This window comes from Notamacropus eugenii, chromosome 1 (assembly GCF_028372415.1).
Source record: "Notamacropus eugenii isolate mMacEug1 chromosome 1, mMacEug1.pri_v2, whole genome shotgun sequence".
Taxonomy (NCBI): Eukaryota; Metazoa; Chordata; class Mammalia; order Diprotodontia; family Macropodidae; genus Notamacropus; species Notamacropus eugenii.
In genome coordinates this window covers 400589036-400615422 of record NC_092872.1, presented here as the reverse complement: position 1 = coordinate 400615422, position 26387 = coordinate 400589036, and the positions used below count along the sequence as shown (strand labels likewise).

The 26387-nt window shown below is 38.7% G+C and overlaps 1 protein-coding gene across 1 annotated transcript in view; it reads left to right on the top strand.

Moving 5' to 3' along the window:
* Positions 1-26387, top strand: part of SLIT3 (slit guidance ligand 3) — a 796526-nt gene that overhangs the window by 57665 nt on the left and 712474 nt on the right. The window contains exons 2-3 of the mRNA XM_072630930.1: positions 10181-10252; positions 16088-16159. Coding sequence (XP_072487031.1) covers positions 10181-10252; positions 16088-16159 — 144 coding nt within the window. The remainder of the gene's footprint in view (positions 1-10180; positions 10253-16087; positions 16160-26387) is intronic.

Here is a 26387-nt window from a genome sequence, read left to right as displayed (position 1 = left end):
CTGCCTTTAGTCTCTCCCCTTTCCAGTCTTCCTTCTCAGCTGTTAAAGTGATCCTCCTAAGGTTCAGGTCTGACAATTTCCTTCCCCTGCCCAGTAAACTTCAATGACTCCCTATTGCCTCCAGGATCAACTAAAACATGATCTGCTGGGCATTTACAGCCCTTTACAACCTGGCCCCTTCCTATTTTTCCAGTCTTCTTATACTTTACTCCAACTACTCTGGCTGACTTGTTCCTCCTTACTTGTGACGTCTCTTCACTTAGTCCTATGTTTTTTCACTGGCTGTTCCCCATACCTAAAAGACTCTCCCTCTCTTCTCACCTCTGCTTCCTGGCTTGCCTGCCTATCTTCAAGATTTAGTTCAAATCCACATCCTTCTGCAGGAGACCTTTCCTAGGCATCCTTGCTGCTAATGCCTTCCCTCTGGAATTACATCACATTTACACTCTATCTCTTATATGTATATCATTATTTGCGTGTTTTCTCTTTCATTAGAAGGTGAGGACAGAGACTACATATTTTTCTTTTTCCTATTGTGTTCCCAGAGTTAAGCAGTGTCAGCACACAGCAAGCACCTAGTGAATGCCTGTTGACTAAAGTTAAAATACTTAGGTTCAAATCTTACTTATGCTACTTACTACCTGTGTGACTGAAAAAAATCACTGAACTTCTTTTGACTTTAGCTTTCTCATATGTAAAATGAGGGGATTAGACTCCATGGATTTTGTGCTCCATTCCTGCTCTAGAACTGTGATTATGAGAACTCTTTTCAAATACTGGACCTGCTTCTTAGTACTAGTGCAATTTTTCAGAGAAGTGAAATGAAACCTACCACTGTTTTTTTTCTGTTGTTAAAAAGATGATAATACTCAAATTGTAAATTTTACAATATTAAAATTTTTAATTTAAAATTTTAAAATATTTACATGTAAATATTTTACCACACTTAAATATTGTAAAAAAGAGATAAAACCTACCCATTTCATAAGGTTTATTGTTGTTATTTTTTGTTGTTTGTCCTTCGTTCTTGAAGAGTACCATGACATCAAGAAGGTAATGCCATGACTTGCAAGTGAATTGGATTTAAGTGAGGCAGGTTTGTGCAAAGTCACCAGCCTCACTTTCTCCTCTGGAGCCATCTGGTTCCAGTGGCCAGATATAGATCAGGATGATTGGAGATGGCCCCTCATAATGCTTACTTGAGGAAGAGACTTTATAAGATGGAAAATTCTATATAAATGTCAGCTATTATTATTCTCTCTTTTAACCATTTAAGGTAAAAAAGTAGGAATCGGTTGCTTGGTTTTCTCTAGCAATGCTCTAAAACTCCCCCTTTAGAAAGAGTTGGGGTATCCTCATCTTATAAATTGTTGTAGGTTAAGACACTGGTGGAATGGAGGAGGCCTGAAAGTGGACTCCCATAGTCCCACAACATCAGCTTTAATTATGACAAGCAGAGTAGCTAAGGAGCAGGCCTGAAGTAGTTAGGGTAACTTTACTGCCAAATGGATTGATGTGGGTCCTAGCTGTGGATGTTTTTTGGCAAGAAGAATTAAAAAAAAAACAAAACCAATTTTTAAGATGTAGATAGGGAGCTCCTGAAACCCCGTCTCTCCATGTAAGACTGACTTCATCCTTGGCACATTTATACCCTAATCCCCATAATCACAGGCGCAGTGATGAAACTGCTGGTCTTGAAGACAGCGGGTGTGTCCCAGAGAGGAAATACCATTGAGTTCTGAGTAAATGGGACCAGGGAGTTCCATTGTTTCTGGAAAATTAAAAAATGGGAGAAGGCAAGGCATGTATGTTCTTCTGGGTGGCTTGCAAAGGAGAAAGGCAGACAGAGTTATGAGGTTTCTTTATTGTTTCTTACATGTATTCAGAGACTGAATGCCACCCATGCCACATGGACCTGCTCATGATCTAAAGCTAGTGCTTGGCTAAGCAATACAGTTTCCCACACCAACTAGAACCAAATGCAGAGAATTCCTTCCAAATCTTCTTGTACAGCATTGTATTTTGCTCTCCTATGGGAGGAATAGTAGTGGCCATGATGGGAGAGAGGTGGAGTCTGCTAAGGGAATTCTTTGGTCTTCATGTGCTATCTAGAAGGTGTGGTGTTGGTTCCTCCATGATGTTCAATTCACTGTACATTTATTGAACCTTTACAGTATACTGATTAGTATCACTCTAAAATGTATGACATACCCCATCTGTATAATCAGGGACTGACAATACAGTTAAGAGAGACAAGATGTGTTCAGTAACGGTACAAGAGTGTGGATTATTACATTTGACACTCCATGTGTGACCTTGGTCAAATTAACTTACCCTTCCTAGATGCCTCATCTGCAAAATGAGGGGTTAGAGTACAGTTATCCCTTCCACGTCACTACTTTCCCCATTGCGGTTTTGATATATTGTGGGTTAGCATAAGAAATTAAATAGGAATTTTGGGGTAATTTTGCAGAAGCTGCAGATGACACATAAAGGCCAGTAGATGAGAAAAAGTTTAGAAATTCAAAAATGCATAAAATATATGTATAATATTATATATAATATCAACCCAAATTTTACAATAAGGTACTATAAACAGCCCATAAAAGAAAAAGAAAACTCAAACTCAGACTTCTCTGATAAGAAGGGAGGGCCAAAAAATTTCACATGGATTTTGCAGATTGCAGAGGCACCACACTCCTAACTCTTGTGATGTGAAAAGAATAAGTGTTTATGTCCTCCTGGGTCCCTTTCAGATCTCTTGATCTGTGATCCTATGAAAATAAGTGGTGAAAATGATAAGTGCTACCAAGTTTAGAAAGGGGAGAGGTCAATGTAGGATGGAGAGAGCAAGGAAGGCTTCAAGGAAGACCCTAGGTTAACTCCATGCTGCAACGAGCCATCAGAAATGGAGGACAAATACATGATTGGAAGTACTATAACTGAGTCTAGAACCAGATTGAGGTAACATGATATAATGGAAAAAAAAATGACTTCAGAGTCAAAGGACCTAGACTAGTATTCTGGTTCTGCTACCTGTTGCTTATGTGAATTTAGCCATATTTCTTCACTCCCTTGTGCCTCAGTTTTCTCAGTGATTAAACAAAGGTCAGACTAGCTTAGGTCTTGAAGTATGTATAGGATCTGGATGGGCAAGGAGGGCTGGGGAAACATAGGGGTAGGCAAAGTAGTGAACCTCAGGTCAGAGGACATGATGAAGACTGGCCTGGCTTGCTCTTGAAAATGAGTAAAGACAAAATTGTTCTATCTGTGGCCCCCTCTACACTTCTTTCTATTTGCTGTATATGTCAAAAAGTATTTATTGATGCTTATTTGGGGGCACTTCTATTGCAGCTCCCTGTCTTCTCCACAGTTGAAGCCCTGCCTTATAATAAAAAGGGACAATAAGGTGTTCACAGTTTTTTAATACAATCTCCTTTCTCCTTTCTGTACTGAAAGGCTTGTATTTGCTGGTGGCTATTACATTGATCATAGAAAAAAAAATTTTTGTTTGTTTGTTTTGTTTTTTAAAGGAAGCAAATATTGAAACTCCGGGGTTGAAGCTTGTTCTCCCAGCCATGGGCAGAGACTCCAAAAAAGCATGTTAAAATGGAGAAAACCTTTCCATTACTGGGTGCTCATTAGATGCCCACACACAGAGACAATGAGATTTTCTTTTCCTAGGTAGACAGAATGCATCATAAAAATAAAGTCAAGAAAAAAGAGATGCTGACATTTTATCGAAGAATTTAAACTAAAAGGGGTCTTGGAGATAGCATCGCTAACTCCCTTTTTATAGATGAAGAACTTAAGTATCAATGAGGAGAAGTGAATGGTTCAAGGTCAGTTGGTACTGCGTAGCAGAGACAGAGTGGGAACCTTGATATTCTGACTCTAAGTCATTTAGTGCTTTTTTCCTGACATTTTTCCTGGCACATTGCATTTCTCTGGAATCTTTCAGACTGTTGTCTATATAAATTCATGGAAATGATCACTGTACCATTATTGAGACTCTTCCTAGTGAAATGGATCCAAAGCTGCCTCAGTGAATGGCTGGGAAGGAGGAGACCTGAAATCTCCCTGAGGATCTACTATACTGATTGGGATTTTACATAGGTCCCTTTGGTTCTTTGGACTTCTTGTAACAATAAAAACTAACATTGATTTTAAAGTAATGCTTTACATCTGTCATCTCATTTTATTTTATTTTGATGTTGGCGGCAATTGAAGTTAATTAAGTGACTTGTCTAGGGTCCCACAGTTAGTAAGTGTTTGAAGTCAGATTGGAACTCAGGTCTTCCTCACCCCAGGGCCAGTACTTTATCTACTGTGCCATCTAGTTTCCCCCTTATTTAATTTTCAAAATAACCCTGTGATATAGTTACTATAATTTTATCCCCTTTTAACAGATGAGCTAGCTGAGGCTCAGTAACATTAAGTGATTTCTTTACATTTATAATCTAATGCACTTAGAGGGGGGTTCGGAACTTCCTCTGACCCCAAGTTGGGCGCTCTTTTCATCCTACCAGCTAAAATGAAGGGGTTAAACTAGATGTTTCCTAAGAGCTCTTTGGACCCTAAGATTCTTTGTTCTAGAAATCTGTTAGGCAGGGGTCACAGAACTACCTTCCCTACCAGGTATTCAGTGGGGGAGAATGAGCTAACTTAACAGAAAGAAAAACCTTTCACTTTCCATCCTGGCATGCAGAGTCTAATCCTGTATCTTTCTTGAATGCCTAGGTGCCATGGTGATTGGTGTCATAGAAATGCTGTGAGGGAGAGGAAGAGGGAAAGCTCTCTGTGTCTGTCACTATATTTATCAGCCATAAAAATATACACCTCCCTTTCCTGGCAGCCTCTCAGCTAGAGTGGGATGACAGCAAAGCAACTCAGGGACTAGGAAGGGGAACTGCATAGGACTAACTATCTTCTTTTGGGACTTGGCTGTTGCCCTCCCCCACAGCTATTGGGAATCCCTTTCTGTCTTGCTTAGATCAGCTTCTTATGTACTGGGAAGGGGACATTCAGCTGTGTGCTTTGGAGGTAAATCTAGGACTCTCCCTTCAGTTAACAGGATTTTAGAATCATGGATCTAGAACTTGGAGAAACTTTAGAGGCCACACACCCTTCAAATCTATTCAATAAACATTTATTAAGCACCTGCTTTGAGCTAAGCCCTGGGGGGTACAGATAAGAAAAACAGAAAGGCTCTGCCCTCAAGAAGCTAACCACCAGTATGGGGAGACTACACATAAAAGGAAACTGAAAGGGAGAAGGGTCACCAAGGGGTATCTGGCATGCGGTGCCTGCTGTTCTGTGAACTGAAGCTAAGCAGAGCAGATTGACTAAAGTCTTAGAGAGTTTAAGTGACTTTTCTAAGGTTACAAATATAGTAAGATTTGAACCTAGATTCTCTGATTCCAAATCCGGTAATCATTGCTTTTCCCAGAGGATTGTTCTAGGACTGTCCTTTCAGAAGCGTTTTCTCCTAGTCCCCTTGGTTCTGTATCAGTCATATGAGTATAGAAAGAATGACTGACACTTGGAAGAGGCCTTGAAAACCATCACATTCCAGCGCCTCCTTTTGAAGATTAAGAAACTAAAGCCCAGAGAAATGAATTATTCTATGCCAAGTTGCACAGCCTGTTACTGACTGCATTAGGACTTGAACCAGAATCACATAAGAAACAATTTTGTGTATATGTGAGGTTTTTTTTTTGTGGAAGTTTATTTTGTTTTTTATTTGAAGAAAGGGAAGTCTAGGCAGGAATTAAGGCTGAATAACTGAAACTAATGGAGTTTGCTTTAGAAGATAGATCTGAGTCTTCTCAGCAGAGGAGTAGATGATTTTTAAAAAAACATCAATATCTTGAGTTCCAAATTCTCTCCTTTCCTCTGTCCCCTCCCCAGTTCATTGAGAAGGCAAGCAACAGAGAGTATCATGGGAGGCAAATGGATAATTTGGATTAAATTAGATTTTAAAAGATTTTGCACAAATAAAAAAAAAATGAGGAGAGTAGGAAACTGAGGGAAATTATTTTTTGTAGCAAGTTTCTCTGATAAAGGCCCCATTTCTCAACTATATAGGAAACTGAGCCAAATTTAGAAAATTCCCCAGTCAAAGAATATAAACAGGCAGTTTTCTTTTTTTTTAATTAATTTATTTTTAGTTTTCAAAATTCACTTCCATTAAGATTTTGAGTTTTAAATTTTCTCCCCCTCTCTTTCCTCTCCAAGACGGTGTGCAATCTGATGTAGGCTCTACTTAAACATTCATATTAAACATATTTTCATATTAGTCATGATGTAAAGAATTAGAACTAATGGGAAGAACCACGAAGAAGAAGAAACAAAGCAGAAGTAACAAAAGAAAAGCAAATAGTCTGCTTCCATCTGCATTTAGACTCTAATGTTCTTTCTCAGAATGTGGACAGCATTTTCCATCGTGAATCTTTTAGAGTTGTCTTAGATCCTTGCATTGCCAAGAAGAGCTAAGTCTGTCAAAGTCAGTTGCTGCACAATGTGGTTGTTACTGTGTACAGTGTTCTCCGGGTTCTCCTTATTTCATTCAGCATCAGTTCATATAAGTCTTTCCAGGTTTTTCTGATGTCTAGCTGCTCATTAATTTTTATGGCATAATAGCATTCCATTACATTCATATACCATACCTTGTTCAGCTATTCCCCAGTTGATGGACTTTCTCTCAATTTCTAGTTCTTTGCTACCACAAAAAGAGCTGCTATAAATATATTTTGTACATGTGCATCCTTTTCTCATTTTTATGATCTCTTTGGGATATAGACTTTGAAGTGGTATTTCTGGGTCAAAGGGTATGCACAGTTTTTATAGCCCTTTGGGCATAGTTCCAAATTGCTCTCTAGAATGTTTGGATCAGTTCACCACTCCACCAACAATGAATTAGTGTTCCAGTCTTCCCACATTTTCTCCAACATTTATCATTTTCCTGTTTTGTCATGTTAACCAATCTGCTAGGTGTGATGTGGTTCCTCAGAGTTGTTTTGATTTGCATTTCTCTAATCAATAGTGATTTAGAGCATTTTTTTTACTTGACTATAGATAGCTTTAATTTATTCCTCTGAAAACTGTCTGTTCATATACTTTGACCATTTATCAATGGGGAATGACTTTCATTCTTATAAGTTTGACTCTGTTCTCTATTTTCAAAATGAGGCCTTTATCAGAGACACTGGCTATAAAAATTCTTTCCCAGCTTTCTGCTTCCCTTCTAATCTTGGTTGCACTGGGTTTGTTTGTATAAAAACTCTTCAGTTTAATGTAATCAAAATCATCCATTTTGTATTTTGTAATGTTCTCTGTCTCTTGTTTGGTCATAAATTCTTCCCTTCTCCATAGATCTGACAGGTAAACTATTCCTTGTTCTCTTAGTTTGCTTAATAGCATCAGTCTTTATATCTAAATTGTGTACCCACTTTGACTTTATCAACAGGAAATTTTCAGAAGAAGAAATCAAAACCATCAACAGTTACTTAGATCATTCTTTAAACAAGGTTTCACATCATAATAGGCTACCAAGGATGTGTAGAGATGGCTGAGGTCAGTTATCTCTAGTCTTTGAGAGAGTTGTTTCTTTGATAAATAGGCTGAGGACACCCATGTCCTTCCAGCCTCTCAGGTTTCTAACCATGATTTCATTTTTGACTCCTCACTCACACTCACCTGTATCACCAAGGCAATATTCACAGAACTATGGGCAACTATGAATATGCTGGTGTAGTTATAAATCACAAAATATAACAGACTCCCCATATAGAAGGCAGAAGAAAAACATTTATTCAGACACCAGAAAGCCAAATCCCAAAACCAGAAAGCCAAATCCATCATAGTAACCAAGAAGTCAATACACATTAGCACTGCTAGGGTCAAAGGCATTTCTGAGCCTCCCCACCTCCATCCCCTGGGGCTTCCCCACAAGCAAACAATCACTCATAAGCCTACCTGTGCCTGCCCTGCCTGCTTCCCTCTCTCCTCTGCCCCCATCACTCTCACCAACTTCCTCTCAGCTCTGCTCCATCCTTCCTGTTCTACCCATTCATCAAGCTCCTCCCACTACATGTGACATAGGCTTCCATGTGATTTAAGCAGGGATAAGAATGGGAATAGGAAAGATCTTACCATTTAAATTACCATTATATCACCCCACGTATTCAATGTGTTGTCAAATCTTGTTTCTACCTTTACAATATCTCCCCTATTCATCGCCTTGTTTTTAGACATACTGGTGACATAAGGTGATGTCAGTCACCCTTCTGCAATTTTCTGGTAGACCTTCCTGCCTCAGATCTCTCTTTGCTCCAATCCGTCCTCTGCTCTGCTGTCAAAATGATCTTCATAAAGCTCAGATCTGATCATGTCACCCCCTTATTCAATAAACTCCAGGGACTCCATATTATTTTCCCACATTGAATATAAAAATGCTCAGTTTGGCATTTAAAGTCTTCCCATTCTGGTCCCTTCCTGTCTTCCCAGGCTTCTTATACTTTCTTCCCCTTCAGGTATTTTGTTGTTGTTGCAATGCAAGGATCTAAGACAACTCCAAAAGATTCATGATGAAATGCTGTCCACATCCACAGAAAGAACTTTAGTCAGCCACGTCTGATTTTCCATGACCCCATTTGGGGTTTTCTTGGCAAAGATACTGGAGTGGATTGCCATTTCCTTCTCTAGCTCATTTTGGAGATGAAAAAACTGAGGCAAACGGGGTTATGTGACTTGCCCAGGGTCACATAGATAGCAAGTATCAGATTTAAACTCAGGTCCTCCTGACTCCAGGGCCAGCACTCTATCAACTGTCTTTTAGCTGTCTATAATCTAGCAAATGGGCCCACTGGCCAGTCCTTACCTATAATGTAATCTCCCAAATCCATCTTCTTCTCATGGATTGCCTCCCAGTCCTGAAATGCTCTCCCTCTTCACCTCTGCCTCCTGGCTTGCTTGAATTCTTTTAAAACTCACCCCAAATTCTACCTTCAGCAGAAAGTCTTTCTGGCTCCCTTGCATCCTCACAAAGTAACTTCCCTTTGGGATTGACTTCCATTTGTTTTGTATGTATCTTGTATGCATGTAGTTTTCATGTTTTCCTTTCCATTAGAATGTGAGTTTCTTGAGGATAGGCTTTGTTTTTGCATTTCTCTGTATTCTGAGGCCGTAGCACAGTGCCTGTCACATTGTAAATACTTAGTAAATATTCGTAGGCTGACTGGCACGTAGTATTTTTTTGGAGTGCTTTCAGAACCAGAGATCTTATGCTGGATGGACCATAAGGCTAGGTTGAAAATCTTTTGTAGGGGGAAATAGTATGGTGTCATGGAAAGTGGATTAGAAAGAGTCAGAAGATAGGATTTAATTCCTGCTGCATCGAGGGCGTGAGGGGCACTGAGCTCCTGCAATATGGAAAATCCAAGTAAAAGTTTTTGGCCCTCCCTTTGTACCAGAGAAATCTGAATTTTTTTTCTTCTTCTTTTATGGGGTGTTTTACAGTAAGTTATTGTAACATTTGGGTTAAGTGTTTGGTCATAGGCTATATTATACAATACTATTACATATATGTTATGCATTTCTGAGTTCCTAAACTTTTTCCATGTCATCTGCTGGCCTTTGTGTGTTATCTGCAGCTTCTGCAAAACTCTCCCAAATTTTCCATTTAATTTCTTATGCTGACCCACAAAATGTTGAAACTGCAATGGGGAAAATTGTGATACGGAAAGGAAAACTCTAGATCATTTAATCCTGTACAGCTAAAGTTTCCTTTTCTGTAAAATGGAGATAGTAATACCTGAGCCAAGAGATGACCTGGCTTAGTGGAGAACCAACTTCAGAGTTAGGAAGCCCTGGGTTCAAAGTCAGCTTTGGACAAAAATCGTAGGACTCTAAATAAGTCGCTTAATCTTTCAGTGTCAAAGGAAACTCTAAAACTATAAATAGCAGAGAAAAATCTGCTTTGGTAGAGGGGAGTTCTTTTAACTATGCCAGTGATATGACAGGTCCAGTCCAAAATACAAATAAAAAATAAAAATCTTGGACCAACATACCTCACAATATGTTTGGGAGAAACTGCTTGGTATATTCTAAAATGCTGTAGTAATGTAATCTATTAGTGTGACTTAAAAAAAATCTTACCGTATTCTTTTTTTAATCGTAGTGACCTGGACAGAAATAATATCACCAGAATCACGAAGACAGACTTTGCAGGGCTCAAGAATCTCCGAGTCTTGTAAGTAACATGGCTGACCATCTGATGGGTCCCTGTTTTCTGTCTTCTGGGATAATGGACATGACTTTCTTATCACTGAGGCCCCAAACTCATCAGACTGAATATATACCGTACAGATTGAAAGAGGCACAGTGTTCTAACAGCGTTGCAGAATCCCATTCCTTATCCTTGTTTAAGTGGTCTGACTTACATACATGGCACCATCTCCTATGGGCCAGTGGTGCGGAGTTTGGTCAAATCAGAGGGGAAAGAGTATCCTTGTTACAAAGAAAAGAGGAGGCTGTATGAGCAAGCAGATCACCATTCTCCTGCTCTCAGCTGTTACCAATAACTTCAGGCTGGCTAGCCATTCAGCTTCCCTCCTATGTCTTGCCCAGTCTGTGCATTAAAAAGAGAATCGGCTATGATCACCCTTACCTTGCTTTTCCCTGAGTGGCCTCCACAAAGCACCCAGTAAATACCCACAGCTCTTGCTAAGTAGAGAAAAAACTAAACAAAACCAGTTATATCATGTTTGGCTGCTGGGAAGTTAAAGCTTTTTCCCTCTCTAAAGCTCAGCAGATACTGATTGGCTGAAAAGTCCAAGCTCCAGAGAGTGTCAGGAATGGTTCTTGTAGACTTCCTAAGCTACTTCCTAAGGTTCAGAAATGAAAAAAATAGGCCTCTCAATATTGCTAAGCACAGAGTAATAGAAGAAAAGGTCAGCCATTTAGATCCTGACATACAAATAATCAAAGGAGATAATATTAGTAAAGTGCATTGCCCAGTGCCTGATACAAACAAAGCAGATGCTTAATACATGTTTGTTTCCTCCCCTTCCTTTCTCCCATGGAAGGGATGAACATGGTTGTTGTAGAGGCAAGTATGGAGTGCAGTGGATACAGTGCTGGGTCTGGGTCAGGAAGACTTGAGTTCAAATATGGCCTCAGACACGTATTAGCTATGTAACCCTGGACAGCCTCCTCCCCCAAACCTCTGTCTTGGTTTCTTCAACTGTATGTTGGGAATCACAGTAGCACCCACCTACCTCCCAGAGTTGTTGTGAGGATCAATGAGATAGTATTTGTAAAGCTCTTAGTACAATGCCTGGCATACAGTCAGCACTTAATAACTGCTTATTTCCTTCCTCCTGTGTCATCAATGTGGAGATTATGTAAACTCCCTCTATTGGTACAGTGCAGCCACTCAGCTGCAAGTTAGTCTTTGAGTTTAGCTTAGAGCAGGGCAGGTAGGTGGCACAGTAGATAAAGCGCTAGAAGGCTCATGTCCCTGTGTTCAAATCCAGCCTCAGACAGGTATTAGCTGTGTGACTCTGGGCAAGTTATTTAATCCTGTTTGCCTCAATTTCTTCATCTGTATAATGAACTGAAGAAGGAAATGGCAAATTACTTCAGTGTCTTTGCCAAGAAAACCCCAAATAGGCTCATGAAGATTCAGATACAAATAAAAAGACAACTCAGTCACTTAATTTAGAGAAATAAGGTTAAGTGCTTTGCCTGCAAACACACAATTAAAGACGTAACTTGAACTCAGGTCTTCTTGACTCTAAGAACAACCCTTTCTCCCCTATGTCCAGTTAGGAGCTGTTTCTGTTTGAAAACACAAGGAGCTCACAATCTAATAGGGGAGAGAATGTGCAAATAAATATGTACAGACAAGCTATTCACAGGAACCAGGTAACTATCTGTGGTAACTGGTTTTATCATTGTCACATTTTATGGGGTGTCCTTTTCCTTATCAAATGAAAGAATTGGCCTGGATCCTCATGGTTCCTTCCAGAATGATAGAAATGATGGAATTACAGAGGTGTAAGGAAATTCAGAGATCACTGAGACTCTTCTGCAACCATGAATCTTGTCATATCATCTTGACATGGTCTTATAGACCTCTGTGGGGTTTAAGGACCTCCAGGATTTTCGGTGTGTCTCCTCCCCCAAAGTAGCCTGTTCCATTACAGGGAGGGAGGGCAGCTCTAACACTTTTGGATACTACAAACCTCAAGCTAGCAAAGATGGCTTTTTAAGGTCATTTCACATAGTCCTAGAACCAGAGAAGGTGAGATTTTGAAAGAACTTTATTATATCTAAACTCCTTTTTTTCTATTATAAATAAACTGTCAAATGGTTTGCATCACCGATTGATCAGGATAGAAATATGGGCTAAAATTTGGGGTTAGAGTGAATGCTGAGGGCATTATTTTAAATGAATTAGTGAAAAGAAATAAGGGAAATAATTATTGGATCCCAGGTGTTTGATCAGTTAAAGAACTGAATTGTCTTTCAACAGGATAGACAATTTTAATATAAAAACTGGGGTGAAGGAAATGGAAGGGCTTCTGATTTCTACATCTGTGAGATATTTTTTGCAACAAAGACATTTCACCTAACGTTTCATTTTCTAGCATGGCTGCTCTTGTGTGTGTGTGTGTGTGTGTGTGTGTGTGTGTTTTCTGTGTGTGTGTCTGAACAAAGCATTTGTTACATTTGAAAACCTAATAAAAATTCCAATTCCCATATCTTCTTTCAGCAAATATAAAGTTTAAAATAATCACAAAAGATTGTATTAATATCCTCTGGATGGTCTACAGCATTCCTTTTACAGCAGTTTATCTCCTGAATTAATTGGGACATTCTTCCTGTTTGATACGCCGTGCCAAAAATGTCCTGCCTGTTCATAGACTGTGTGAATATGCTGTGTTTTATTATCTGTCTTATCTACTCTAAGACAATCCAATTCGAGTGCCCCCCTTTTACACGGAAAGACTGCTACATAAGGTGACTGAAATACTTCCTAACATACACTAGTAAAATACCCAGACATTTTGGCCATATTTTTCCTCAATTTATTCTTTCTAGCTTGAGTAACCTAGACAACTACTCTCTTTGAAAAGCTTTCATCACACCCCAGCACATTCCCCATCTCTGCTTCCTATTTAGTTTGTAGTGAAGCCAAAAAAAAAAATCAATACTCTTGAATAATTTTAACTTACCACCCCATTTGCCACCTAGGGCTGTTAATGTTGTGCAGGTGAAGGGGCAGGATCAGATGGAATGGTTTGGGGAACTTCAACCTCATCCCCATTATAATTTTCATCAAAATGAAATCCATTCATGGAGAAGACTTATGGATTACCCAATAAGGGCTCATTTTCTTGAAAGGTTGGATGAGGGGAAAGGAGCGGGAGAAAGCCTCTTCTGGTGGTATCAATTAGCCTCCCTTTCTGAATAATATGTCGCAAGGATTCTGCTATGTTTAAAATGTGGGAACCAGCTTTATCCCAAATGGGGTCAATAAAAGAGTTAAAACCCTCCCTGGCCATCATCACATGTGGGTAATTTCCGAGTCTAATTCAGTGTTAAAACTAAAAAACAACAATGCTAAAAAAGCAGAAAATGAGCAAAGTCTGTGTTTGCCTAATTCAGAGCAGACCCAGGGCATGACAAAGCTAATTGTCCTGGTGTCCGGTGCCTTCTGGGTCCTTGTATACTTTCCTGCCTGGTACCTCCCAATGTATTTACTACTAGGATGGAATTCAGAATGGTGACCTTCCTAGGAGGACCTGGCAAGTCCAGCTTTTCATAGTATGAACATTTTTGCAAAGACTTCTGGAGGTGATGTTATGAGATCAGAATGTGTTAGAGCAAAAGGAGACCTTAGAATATAGAATGTAGAATGGCAGAGTAGGATGGAACCTTAGAATGCAGAATGGTAGAGCTAGAAGAGCCCTTGAACTATGGATAACAGAATTTTAGAGGTAGAAGCGAATTGAGACATCATCTACTTCATCTCTAGCACTTTACCGGTAAGGGAATTGATACTCAGAAATCAGTTTGGTGACTTGCCCAAAGTCACACAACTGGTTCATTTCTTGTCCCATTGCATAATGTTGCAGTTTTCTCATTCTTGTGAAAGAGAGTTAAGGATATTCTAGTGGCTGGTACAGAAATGGTCGGGCCAGGAGGTATGTTCCATGGGAGGTTTGTGAGAGGCCCCTCCAGAAAATTAGCCTGAATGTGACAGCTCAGCTGTTGTCAATCTGGCCCTTGTGCAAAAGTTAGAAAATACCACCACTGAATCTTGTGGCTTGTTTTATTGATTTAAGGGGAAAATCACAAATGAACAAACTTACAAGTACAATAAAATTGTACTTTCCACAGCAGGATGAGTTCATTTGAATCCATTAACATTCCAAAAGGCTTCTGAATTTTCAATTTTAATCTTTATCTAAGTCCCAACTCCTGCATGTGTTAACAGTGTGATTGGTGGACAACTCATGTAATCTGTCAGAGAGCTCCTTTTGCTCATTTCTTAAATGGGGGTCAGAATCCTTGTACTGCCTATGTCACTGTGTTGTTGTGAGTCAAAGCTCTGGATGAAGTGCTATATAGATCTGAGTTTTTATCATTGTTATTCCTTGCATGGTAGAATGGTGTAAAGAGAGGAGACCCTGGGGTCAGGACACCTGGTTTTACTGCTAATTCACCGTGCGACCTTAGACAAATGATTTCCCCTCTCTGGGCCTCAGATGCCTCTTCTTTCACGTGAGGGGTTTTGATTAACTAGTCTGTTGTAGCTGTAAAATTCTGTGATTCAGCTCTATCTGTGACTTTTTAGCATTTATTCCTCCTTTCCTTTCATATTAAATGCTGTTTATGTTGTGACCATGTTCCTTTGTCTTCTGTGTCTTGAAAGAATGATGGCTTAGCTTTCCTGGTTTTACTCCTATTTTCTTCAGCAGACCTCTTCATTGCCCTAACCAGAGAAGCCCATACCATGTCTCAGTGTCTTCCCTTTTCTGGAAGAAAAAAAAAGGTTCCTTTGGTTGCAGCTCACTAGAAGCTGAAGGCTCTCTGCTAAATCCTATTCAGACTCAACCAGAGCCAAGCATCTTGACCTGGCCCTGGAACAGTCACATGAAGAAGAATGTAGCCTCATTCATAATTCCCTTCCCCCGTGGTCATTTAATCCATTTTAAGCTGCCATGTTCCTTTTTTTTTAAGTTAGTAAAACAAATGTTTTCTTGGACATTGAAGTTGTAATAGAAGGGTTTAATCCCTCAGGAAGATTAAAATGAACCTAAAGGAGTCAAACTCATATAAGTACAGAGTTTAATATAGATTTTGGTGGGAGAATTGGTTTGTCTGTTTTGGTGCTTTGAGGGTCCTCCAGACAGAATGCATGATTGGAGTTGAAGAGACCTAGCTTCTCTCTTCAAGGGTCAGATTGTCCATTTAAAAATAAAGGACTTGCTTACTCTCTCACCATCTCACAGTGGAATTGCATCCGTGAGGCACTGGACACTAGGAAATAGAGGAGGGTCTGAAATCTGGATGGTACTCTTAGCTATGGTCAGAATCCAGCAAACACTTTCCTCCAATAAGGGTGTCCCCAGGAGGCTAGGGTGAGCATAGTTTATGTGAAGTATTTTAAACTCCTTGCAGTAAAGGAGCACCAGGTAGAGAGATGCTGATTATTTTTTGTGGCTTTTGAAAGGAGCAGCTTTCCCTCTTTCTTTTCTTTGCAACACCCTGCAGTGCTTGGGGGGACATTTGCTGGGAACATTCTTAAAATAGATGCATGGAAACCAATCTGTCAGGTAGAGTGTGCGGGCGGTTAAACCCCCGGTTACCGTGGTGCTGAGCTGGGAGGGAAGAGATTAACTTCCCTTCCCCCCCCCCAAAAAAAAACCTAAATCAAAATTTATTCAAGATTGAGTAGGGGAGAATATACCTGGGACCCCTGGGCATGGCCACTGACCCTTCCACAAATGTGAATGTGGAGCAAGCAAATAGGCAGAGACTAACATTACCCTGACTGTTGTTTCTGTGGTTCTAGGCATCTTGAAGAAAACCAGGTCAGTGTGATAGAGCGAGGGGCCTTCCAAGATCTGAAGCAACTGGAACGCTTGTAAGTACCTGATCATCCTTTTCTGAAAAGGAGATTTTGGCTTGGTCTTCTCGATATCTTAACAGATATGAAATACTGAGTTTTAATAGAAATGTTTACTCTTGTATTTAGAGCTCCTGGATGTATTTTAAGGAGATGCTGCTGCTGTGGTCAACTTTAATTATTTTTATTTCTTTCTTAAAAGAGAGAGCACAAAAAACCTCCTCCCTAAAAATGGCTCCTTGTGTGTGAATAAGGGAGACCCACAGGATTGAAAAGAACCTTGAATTTGGTCTAAGAGGATGCAAGTTCAAGTTCTAGCTTTGACAGTCACTACTTGCTGCCTGTGTAACCTTAGACAAGTCATTTCAGCTTGCTGGGCCTCGATTTTCTTCACTGTAGAATGAAGACACTGAATTAGTTGACTTCTAATGTCCCTTCTGGCTCTGAAGCTACAACTCTGCTTCTTTTGGAGCTTTCAGTCTGATTTGATATTTAAACCACTGAATTTTTGCCTCATATTAGATCATCTTCTTTTGGGTGGGAGAAAAGCTTATAGGACTTCCTTCCATGGAAACTAGAATCACTGTCAGATACTCACTCTCCTTCCTAATTTTGGCAGCAAAAGCTCCATTTCTGTACTTTAGCATTCTTTCTTTCTTTTCTTTCCTTCTTTTCTTCCTTCCTCCCTTCCTTCCTACCTTTTTCTTTTCCTTCCTCCATCCCTCCTTTCCTCCTTCCTTCTTTCTTTCCTCCCTTCCTTCCTTTCTTTCTTGCTTCTTTCCTCCCTCTCCCTTTCTTTTTTCCTTACCTCTTTTCTTCCTTCTCTTTCTCTCTCCTTCTCCTTTTCTACCCCCTGCCTTCCTTTTTAAAATCTAATTTTCTTCAATTAGAAAAAAATTTATACTTTCTCCCTTCCCCTCCAAGAATTGGACCAAAAAAAAGTTAAACCAAACTCCTATAACAAATATGCATAGTCCAATAAAACAAAGTCCTGAATTGACCATGTATATCTCATTTTTTGTATGTCTCATGCCCTCAATTCATTACCTCGCTGCTAAGAGGTGGTCAGCATTTTCTTTCAGGATCCCCTCCACCCCATTTTTGTATGAAAGGAAGGATGAGGAGTAGAGGTAGTTGATGTACATTCATCTGCTAATATCAGCCACAGTCACTGGTGTCTGCAAGCTCACATCTTTCCACAAGAGAATAGCTTTGCTAGGTTTAAAAATAGGTCAGCGGCTTTGCCTTTCTTAGTGACAGAAATGGAGCCCCAAGAATATTCCATATACTTACTTTTTAAATAATTTTAACTGCTCACCTGGTAACTTTGGTTGAGCTGTCCCAGCGGCCAAGTGTGCAGCTTCAGTTTTTGACAGCTAACATGTCTGTTTACTATTCATGGATATTGTCTTTTGGTTTTCTGGGTGGTGAATACCTAGAAAAGTTGTTGTATTTGTCCTTTGTTTCCAGAAAGAACCATGACATCAGGGAAATGATGACATGACTTTGATTTGAGTGAGGGAGGGCTGTGCAAAGTCACCAGCCTCACTTTGTCCTCCAGAGCTATCTGGGTCCAGTGGCCAGATATCGATCAGGATGACTGGAGATGGCCCGGGATGCAGTGGGAGACCTTGGCCTTTTTAGGCTAAGGCCTTTTCAGGTTCTCACAGCATGAGTAATGCCTATTCAGTTAATAAACCTCTTTAAGAAGTAAGCCAAGGGATGGCCCTTTTAATTAGAAAAAAAGAAAAAAACTCAAACTGAAAGGGGAAGACTCTCAGGGTTGCTGTTCCAAAGAGAAACAGTTACCATTGACATTCCCTCTAAGCCAAGAGGGCCCAAAAGATAGCCAGCCATTGAGTGGAGCTTGGGCAGGGACCTATTGTGGTCCTGTCTATGAGCTTCAAAGTGAATTGGTTTAAGGTTTTGTGAAAGGAAGAAAGGAAGGGAGGGAGGGAAGAAAGAAAGAAAAAAAAATCTAGCCAGTAAACCCCAAGTTAACTGGGCAGAGGCTTCTGGCCATCCTGACTTAGAGTCAATGTCAATGGTAATTGTTACTCTTTGGAACAGCAACCCTGAAGGTCTTCCCCTCCAGCTTGATTTTTTTTTCTTTTTTTCTAATTAAAGGGGCCATCCTTTGACTCATGTCTCAAAGAGGCCTATTTACTGAATGGGTGTTACTCTTAAGTGAGTACCTGAAATACCTTAGTGTAGAAGGGCCAGAGTCTCCCGTTGCATCCTGGGCCATCTTCAGTCATCTTGATGAATGTCTGGTTACTGGATCCAGATGGCTCTGGAGGAGAAAGTGAGACTGGTGAACTTGCATAGCCCTCCCTCACTCAAATTAAAGCCAACTACAAGTCATGATGTCATGGTCCCCTTTGGAAACGAAGGACAAACACAACCTGTGAATAGACTGAGCTGCCTGAATGAGGACCCCAGCGCTATATAGCTGGGTTACTCAGCTCGTCCTCTCCCTTTCCTTCTCTTCTCCAAAGATGAATTATTACTCATGTTGATAAGCATTGCTTTTTACTACTTCCTTCAAAATCATGGTAGACAGAATATCTAACGTGGTCCAACTGAAGTCTAGAAAGATGGCCTTAATAGTGACTTATCTTACCAGAATAATTTGCTTCTTTGGTCAAATTAAGGTTTTGAAGAGATGATTCAGTCAGCTGGAATGTCTGATGCTGACTAGCTTATGGTGCCATACATTCTGTGAATAGTATAGAATTGTATTCATCCTTCTTCTGGGATCCTTCCATATGACACCATGGGACCTTGCATGAGGAATAATGTTGTCCACATTTTCCTGAGTACTATTATAAATGATCTAAGACCTTCACACCAGATAAAAGTAATCTCACAATTTTCCCCTAAAAATTGTTTCCCACCCTTTAATTACCCTATTAAAAGTTTTCATAGAAGCCCTTGCCACTTAAATCACAGCACATGGTTTCAATGTCCTAATTGGAAAGAATGTAATTTCTTTCTTTCTTTACAGGATAACAGCTAAAGATTGAATGGTAGCTAATATTCACAAAAGGGATGAATGATTAGACAACTGATGATTTGTGCTTCTTTTTAGATTTTGTTCTCAAGGCAGATTATTTAAGTGAAATTTTCTGTTTTGATTTAGGAGTACACGAACATGAGTCTGGGTCACTCATGTGAATCACTAAAAATGAAATTTGAACACATTATTACTTTTGAAGGGTCATAATCAAAACACAGTCTCTTACTCTAAATAGCCTTGGGAATAGAGGTGTAAATAGAATAATTAATTTGATTAATTGTTCTCTGTTCCAGATGTGGAGTTTGTTCAAATAAAACTTTGCAAATCAGCATTCATATACTCTTCTACCTTCAGGAAACAAGGATAAAATATGTTGGTGGGCAGTTTATTTCTCTTTCTCAGCCTAGTGTAGTCATATAATATGCATGGCTGAGGACTTGTGAATACCATGACTCTAGAGTAACTCCAGCCCTTTAAAAAACTTGGCTAATGAGATGAGGAATTTTGTAGAAATGACAGGTTTATGGCAGTGACCTGACAGAGAGTAAGTGGGCAGGCATTGATTGCTCTGCTGGGCAGACATGAGACCTTAGAAACATCACTTCTGTTTGATCTCAGTTCTGTTCATTTCAGTAGATCTATAATCTCATCAGCATGGGCATCATCTCTATCAATGAAGCTCACCATCTATCCATGCCTTCTCATCCCATGTGATTCCTATTAATGTTGCCCCATAGATCTCCCACTGTGGATCCACCCAGTCACTGGAGGTCTTTCTCTAGTTTTTTTGTTTGTTTGTTTTTAATATTCCATGGGTACTAGGACAACACTCAGGCCAGGCATCTATGAGTCCTTGTTATAACTATGGGACTATACCACTTTCTTTTTTTAAAAAAATCTTCAATGTGAGCTTACTCATCACCAAACAGAAACATTTCAATATACAAAAAGCAAGACAGAGTATTGTATAAGAAACTGAGTTTCTTTTACATAAGGTATTTTTTTCTCCTTTACAACTCAAATAGATGCTAAATTAAACAAGGTAGTAACAAAATTGCTCTGTTAGTTTGGGTGCCTTCTTCCATTTTTTTCCTTCTTTGCATTTAAAAGGATATATTTTTTCTGATGCTGTTTTCCCCCCCTCTATGTATGTTACCACTAAACTCCCTTTTCTTCCCGTCCCCCAAAGAAGTCCTCTTATAACAAGTCATACATTTTCTGAATGATGTCCCTTCCACTACTTCTTGTGTGCTACAGCCTACTTTTGCCTTCCTGTGTCTCTCCATTACCCTTATGGACTCCCACAATTAGAATTCTTCAGAAATTATGGTGTTCTAAGATCAGCAACCCTACACCATCACTTCAGGAGAACACTGGTCTTAAAAATGCATGTTGGGGAGCAGATTGGGTCATTAAAAACACCAGGCAGTTTCCCAAAATGTAATCCCAAATGCTCCCTTTTTGCTTTTCAATTCTGGTTTCACTTCATTAGGTATTTGCAGTGCCTCTCCTAGATGACTGTACTGACACACTAACTCAGTTGACTGGCTATCCAGCCGGACTTCATGGTTTGGCTAACAGGCATTCTTTATCAGTTTGTTTTCTCCAATTTGTTTGAGGCTGATTGTTAGACTGTTCTCTTGGATAATAATCACGGCTATCACTGAGAACGCTGTATAATGTTTTGGGCCTTGTGAGGCAATCCACACAATATTGCATGAAAACAGAAATGTGTAGATGACCACAATCTCTATGGGATCTTTCTCCCATTTAGAATCTGTCCTGGATACCCTGGGCTGTAGCAGAACTCTTGCTGAGCATATGTCTTCCTATTTTAAACATCACTTGACATGTAAAATGTAAGAGCCATTGAACTAGAGAACTTCTAGTTTCTTTGATCAAGATATATTACACTAGCTTCACATGTACAAAGAAGACTCATTTTTGAAGGACAGCCTTTAAGGATGCATTTTACTCCATTGAGTTAAATAAATGCTTTTTTAAAAAAAAAATCAATATACAATAAACACAGTAGGTGCTTGTATTCTTTGACTCAGTTGTGTGGCTGTAAAGATGAAGTCTTCTGTCAAAATGCACTCACAAAAATCTGCTTCTTCTCCTTTCACATTTTTCTCAAGAATCCCCTCAAAGTATATGTAGAACCTTCCCTTGCAGATTTTATACATTTTAGGAAGTAGGCTGTCATTGACATTGCTCATCCTGGTCTAGACAAAGATGCATTCTTTGTCCATTTGGGTTTTCCTCAATATGTATCTAATTTAGGAGATCCTGCATTATTCTAAGGATTGATGCGATTGGCACATCATCCTCAAACAGGAGTATCTGGAGGGCTTTATCATCTTTAAGGAATCTCCTTTCCATTTAGACTCTGTGCTGAACATATTATTACCTAATTTCAGAGTTGGAAAGAATTTCAGCAGATATCTAGTCTGAGCTAGATAGCCCGCCACCCCCAAAAGGATCCCCATTAAAACATATTTGACATTTGATCATCCAGTCTTTGTGTAAAGACCTCCAATGACAGTGACAAATATCCTTGGTGAGCATACAGCTCCATTTTTTATGGCTTGCTTGATGTTAATGATCATAAGGAATTAGATGCAACTCAACTCCATCATTCAAAGACTCATGTATGATCTTGACACTAACATGAAAGACACCTTCTTTGGATGAAAGCTTTTAGAGCGACATTTTGCTCTGCCAAATCATGGTTTTTTTAAAAATATATAGGTATCAGTAAATAATAAACCCAGTGAGGTCTTGTGTTCTGTGTCAAACTCAAATAGAAACGGGGGATTATTAATCCATATGGAAGAATCCTTATGGGTTGCACGTGGACTTAGTTTTAAAATGTAATGTTATCTATGTTTTATTGTATTTTTATTTGTTTTGTTGAATATTTCCTAATTACATTTGAATCTGGTTCAGGCCACACTGAGCCACATGTTTGATACCTTGTCAACCCATAGAGCTTGTTCCATCATTATATACATTATATACATCTTGGACATGCACTAAAAAATAGAGAGCGAGCAGGGCCTAGAATTAAAGAGAGGGAGGAGAATGTGCTATATTTCTTTTGGGAAATATGCAGTGCTTTTAAAGACCCATAATTTTCTTTGAAATATAATCTCATCTTCTGAATAATCTTCTGGTGATACTATGTGGCTACAAGCCATGGAGTACCATAGTCTTTATTAATATTGTATTTGTTGGGCAAAACATGTTGTGAAGAGCAGAGTGGATGTGAATAGGCTGAAATTTTACCCACAAGGAATTGTACAGAAGAAACTGTGTGAGAAGGTCATCAAAGTGGCACATCATCAGAAAAGGAAGTGAGGCAGTCGTGTATGTAGCAAGAACTAGGGTTCACCAATAAACAGCTGGGTTTTTTTGTTCATTTGTTTGTTTGTTTTTATCATTTTCTACATAGTGTTAAGAGATCTAGAACAGAGCTTCTAAACCTGGAGTCTGTGGATATATTTCAGTTGGCCTGTAAACTTTTATTTTCAATATTTGGATAAGTATTTCGATATAATTATTTTCCTTTGGATTTTATTTTATGCATTTAAAAACATTATTCTGAGAAGGGGCCCATAATATAAAAAAAAACCATTAAAAACTCCTGATGCGGTAGATGAAGGCATCCTGGGACTTTGGGTACGTGGACAAGAGACACATAGTTTAAAAGCAATGGGTAAATTGTAGTCTGCCCTGAAGAAGGGGTTACTCATATTGGTGAGATCACAGATACATAAAATTGTCAAAATAAGTATGAAAAAATAAATACATGATTTAATAACTGTTGACATCCTCTTGATCATCTTTATCCAATCCATGACGTTTTGGTATTCTTTTCATAGTTTCCCTCCATTAAATATCTTAAAAAAGAATGACATATTTTGTTTTATAAGATTTGGTCACCTCTAGCATGGGCTTCTTCTGTATATACTTGCTCTGATCGAAACATACTTCTTGATTTCATCTTTTCGTGTCATTTCTACTTTCTTATATATTACATCAGAGATAAACATGGTAGAGTCCAAATAGTTCCATTGCCTCTGATGATAAAAATGAGTTGTAGAAATATTGATAATTTAATAACATTTTCTGTATAACAAAAAGAAGAGGAAGAGGAACAAGAACAGGAAAGGCAGGAAAAAGAAAAGTTATGCCAGGCAATAAGTGTAAGTGTAGTCCTCCTGCCAGTTTCATCTGTGAATATTTTAGGGATTAGACACCTTAATTATAGTATAGTCTCAAGGATAGACTTGAGTGTCCATAGATCAACCTAGAAAAATAATGCTTGTCATTTGGTTGGCCACTAAGTGTTGAATTCTTTGGCCATGGCAACCCAATCCAATTCAACAAATATTTGTTAACTGTTAATTTGTTCAGGAAGCCATGAATATAAGCATCTAGGGAGGGTTGTAGTTAACCAGTATTGATGTGACTGCCTACTTTCATTAAGGTTAGTTACTAAAGAGGGCCTTGCTTATCTTGTCTTTGTCTCTGCGTTCTTCTAGAATATCCCAAATGAACCCATGGTAATTTTTTACTTTCTCATATAGCACATAAAGGTTGAACATGGTCCAGTCCAAATATTACATTTTTTCTGATGATTAAAATAATGATTATAGAAATGATGACAAACTGGTCTCATTTTTCTAAGTAAAAAAGAGAAGAGGAAGAAGAATTCAAGGCGTAACACAATTCTTAGTTATTCCTTTCTAAAGAGGTTGCTTTAATTCTAGGTTGTCTCCCTTGGGATGATCAGATAGAAAGGAACTAGGTAAGGCATAGCCCTGAGCAGTTTATGAAAGGCTTCATGCATTGAGTGAATGCCAGTCATCATTGCAGAATTGTGATACAGGATGTGATGACTGAGATGAATGCTTACTTGCTGTTAGAAGAAATAACAGATAAAATAAGATAATAAGGGTGTCCCAAAAGTTTTGGTGCAGTTTTAAGCTATTTTAATGGCTATTAATAACTATGTTCTAATAGCTTAAAACTGCACTAAGACTTTTGGAATGCCCCATATAGTCTGCATTTTTCAAACTTTATAGCACTGTATGTGTACATATGTACCCATACATAATTCATATAGTGCTGCAAAGTTCATCTAGTAATAGATAGTACAGTTAATATTTTTTAAAGCAACACAATGGTTTATTATTATTCTGGGACAGTTGTTTACTTCTCCTGTTCAAAATAATAAATTGTGTTAGGTGTATTGCAACAGCTTATGCAGAGGGTATCACTGTCTAATAAATGCATCTTTTTCTTCATGGGGGGGTCTCATTTGTATCCATATCAAAGCATTGCCACTGTTAATAACTTTTTATCAAAGATAAGATTTTCTTTGTGAACTATATCGCCTCTTGTGTCTTTGCTTAAATTACTTTAACTCTATGAAAAACACCCCAGAATTTGTGTGGTTGTCAGCTGTCTGTGCCAGAAACAGCACTGTTGACATACTTTCAATCACTTTAGTTTTTATTCTTTTTTTTTAAACTCACTAAAAAAAAAAAACAAAGGGAAAAAACCCACCACATTTTATACCTAGGAAATATTGCTTCTTTGAATCCTAAATATTTACAGAGCAATATTAATGGACAATCACCATACCAAGTACAAGTTCTTTTGGACCAGCTAGAAAAGAATTTCAAAGCAGTCAGAAATCGAGACCTTTATACTAAAGCGAGTCAGAATCAAGAGCACCAAACCCAGATCAGTGGTTTACAATAATAGGATTCTATTCAATTCCCGTTTTTGTGCCCACTGGCAGGACATTACATTTTTTTTTCCATCTGGTTTATTTTCATTGTGACACCATTTTCCCTCATGCCTGGATTTCGCCCCCCTTCTCATTTCCTGGCTACCCTGGATTCCTTTGAGCCTCAGCTAAAATCTCAAGAAGCTTCAAGAAGCCTTTCCTGATTAACCTTAAAGCTCATGACTTTCCTCAGAGATTCTCATCAGTTTTTCTCTTATACGTCTTGTTTGTGCATAACTGTTCACATTTTGTCCCCTGCCTTAGATGGTGAGCTCCTTGAGAGGAGGGACTGATTTTTACCTTTCCTTTTGTCTCTAGTGCTTAGCACAGTTCCTGGCACATAGTAGGTGCTTAATAAATACTTGTTGACTTGTTTGCTATAAACCGAAAGAGGAGAAGGCTAAATAAAGGGGGCTTAATAAACCAAGTTTTTAGATGATAGTTATAGAAAAGATGCTCCTTTCTCTTGAGAATAAAGCAGGAGGAAAGGAGCCTATGATTTTTTTATGTCAAAAGACAAGTTACTACAAATAACTCTTTGCTTAATATTCCACATAATTTGATAATACATTATAAATATGGCTTTTGGAGATGAGATGTCATTTATTTTTCCTAAGTATTTTATTCCAGTTCTAAATTCAATTTTATTATATTTTAAGTTCCAAATTTTTTCTTCCTCTCCTCTTACCCCACCCAGTGAGAAGGGAAGAAAAATCAAAACCCATTATTAATATGCATAGTCATGTAAAACAAATTTATACATTAGTCATGCTCCAAAAAAAAAGCAAGAAAAAGCAAGAGAAAAAATATGCTTCTATCAGCATTCTGAGTCCATCAATTTTCTATCTGGAAGTAGACAGCATGTTTCATTCTGAATCCTTTAGAATTGTGGTTGGTCATTGTTTTGATCAGAGTTACTAAGTCTTTCAGTTGATTACTTTTATATTATTGTTAGTGTTAAATTGTTTTCCTGGTTCTGCTCACTTCGTTTTGTATTGATTCACTTATTTCTTCCCAGATTTTTCTGAAGCTATCCCCTGCAGCATTTCTCACAACACAATAGCATTGCATCATGTTTATATACTATAACTTGTTTAGCCATTCCCCAATTGGTGGGCATCCCCTCAGTTTCTTTGCCACCACAAAAAGAAGTGCTATAAATATTTTTGTACATATTGATCCTTTTCTTCTTTCTTGGATCTCTTTGAGTTATAAAATAGAACTATTATGGTATTGCTTGGTCAAAAGGTATGCGCGGTTTAGTAGCTTCTTAAGCAGAGTTCCAAATTGCTTTCCAGAATGTTTAGTCTAGTACCTATTTTCCTATATCTCCTCCAGCATATGTCATTTTCATTTTTTTGTCATCTTAGCCAATATGATGAGTATGAGATTGTAAAAGCAAGCATCCCGACATACACAGGAGGGCC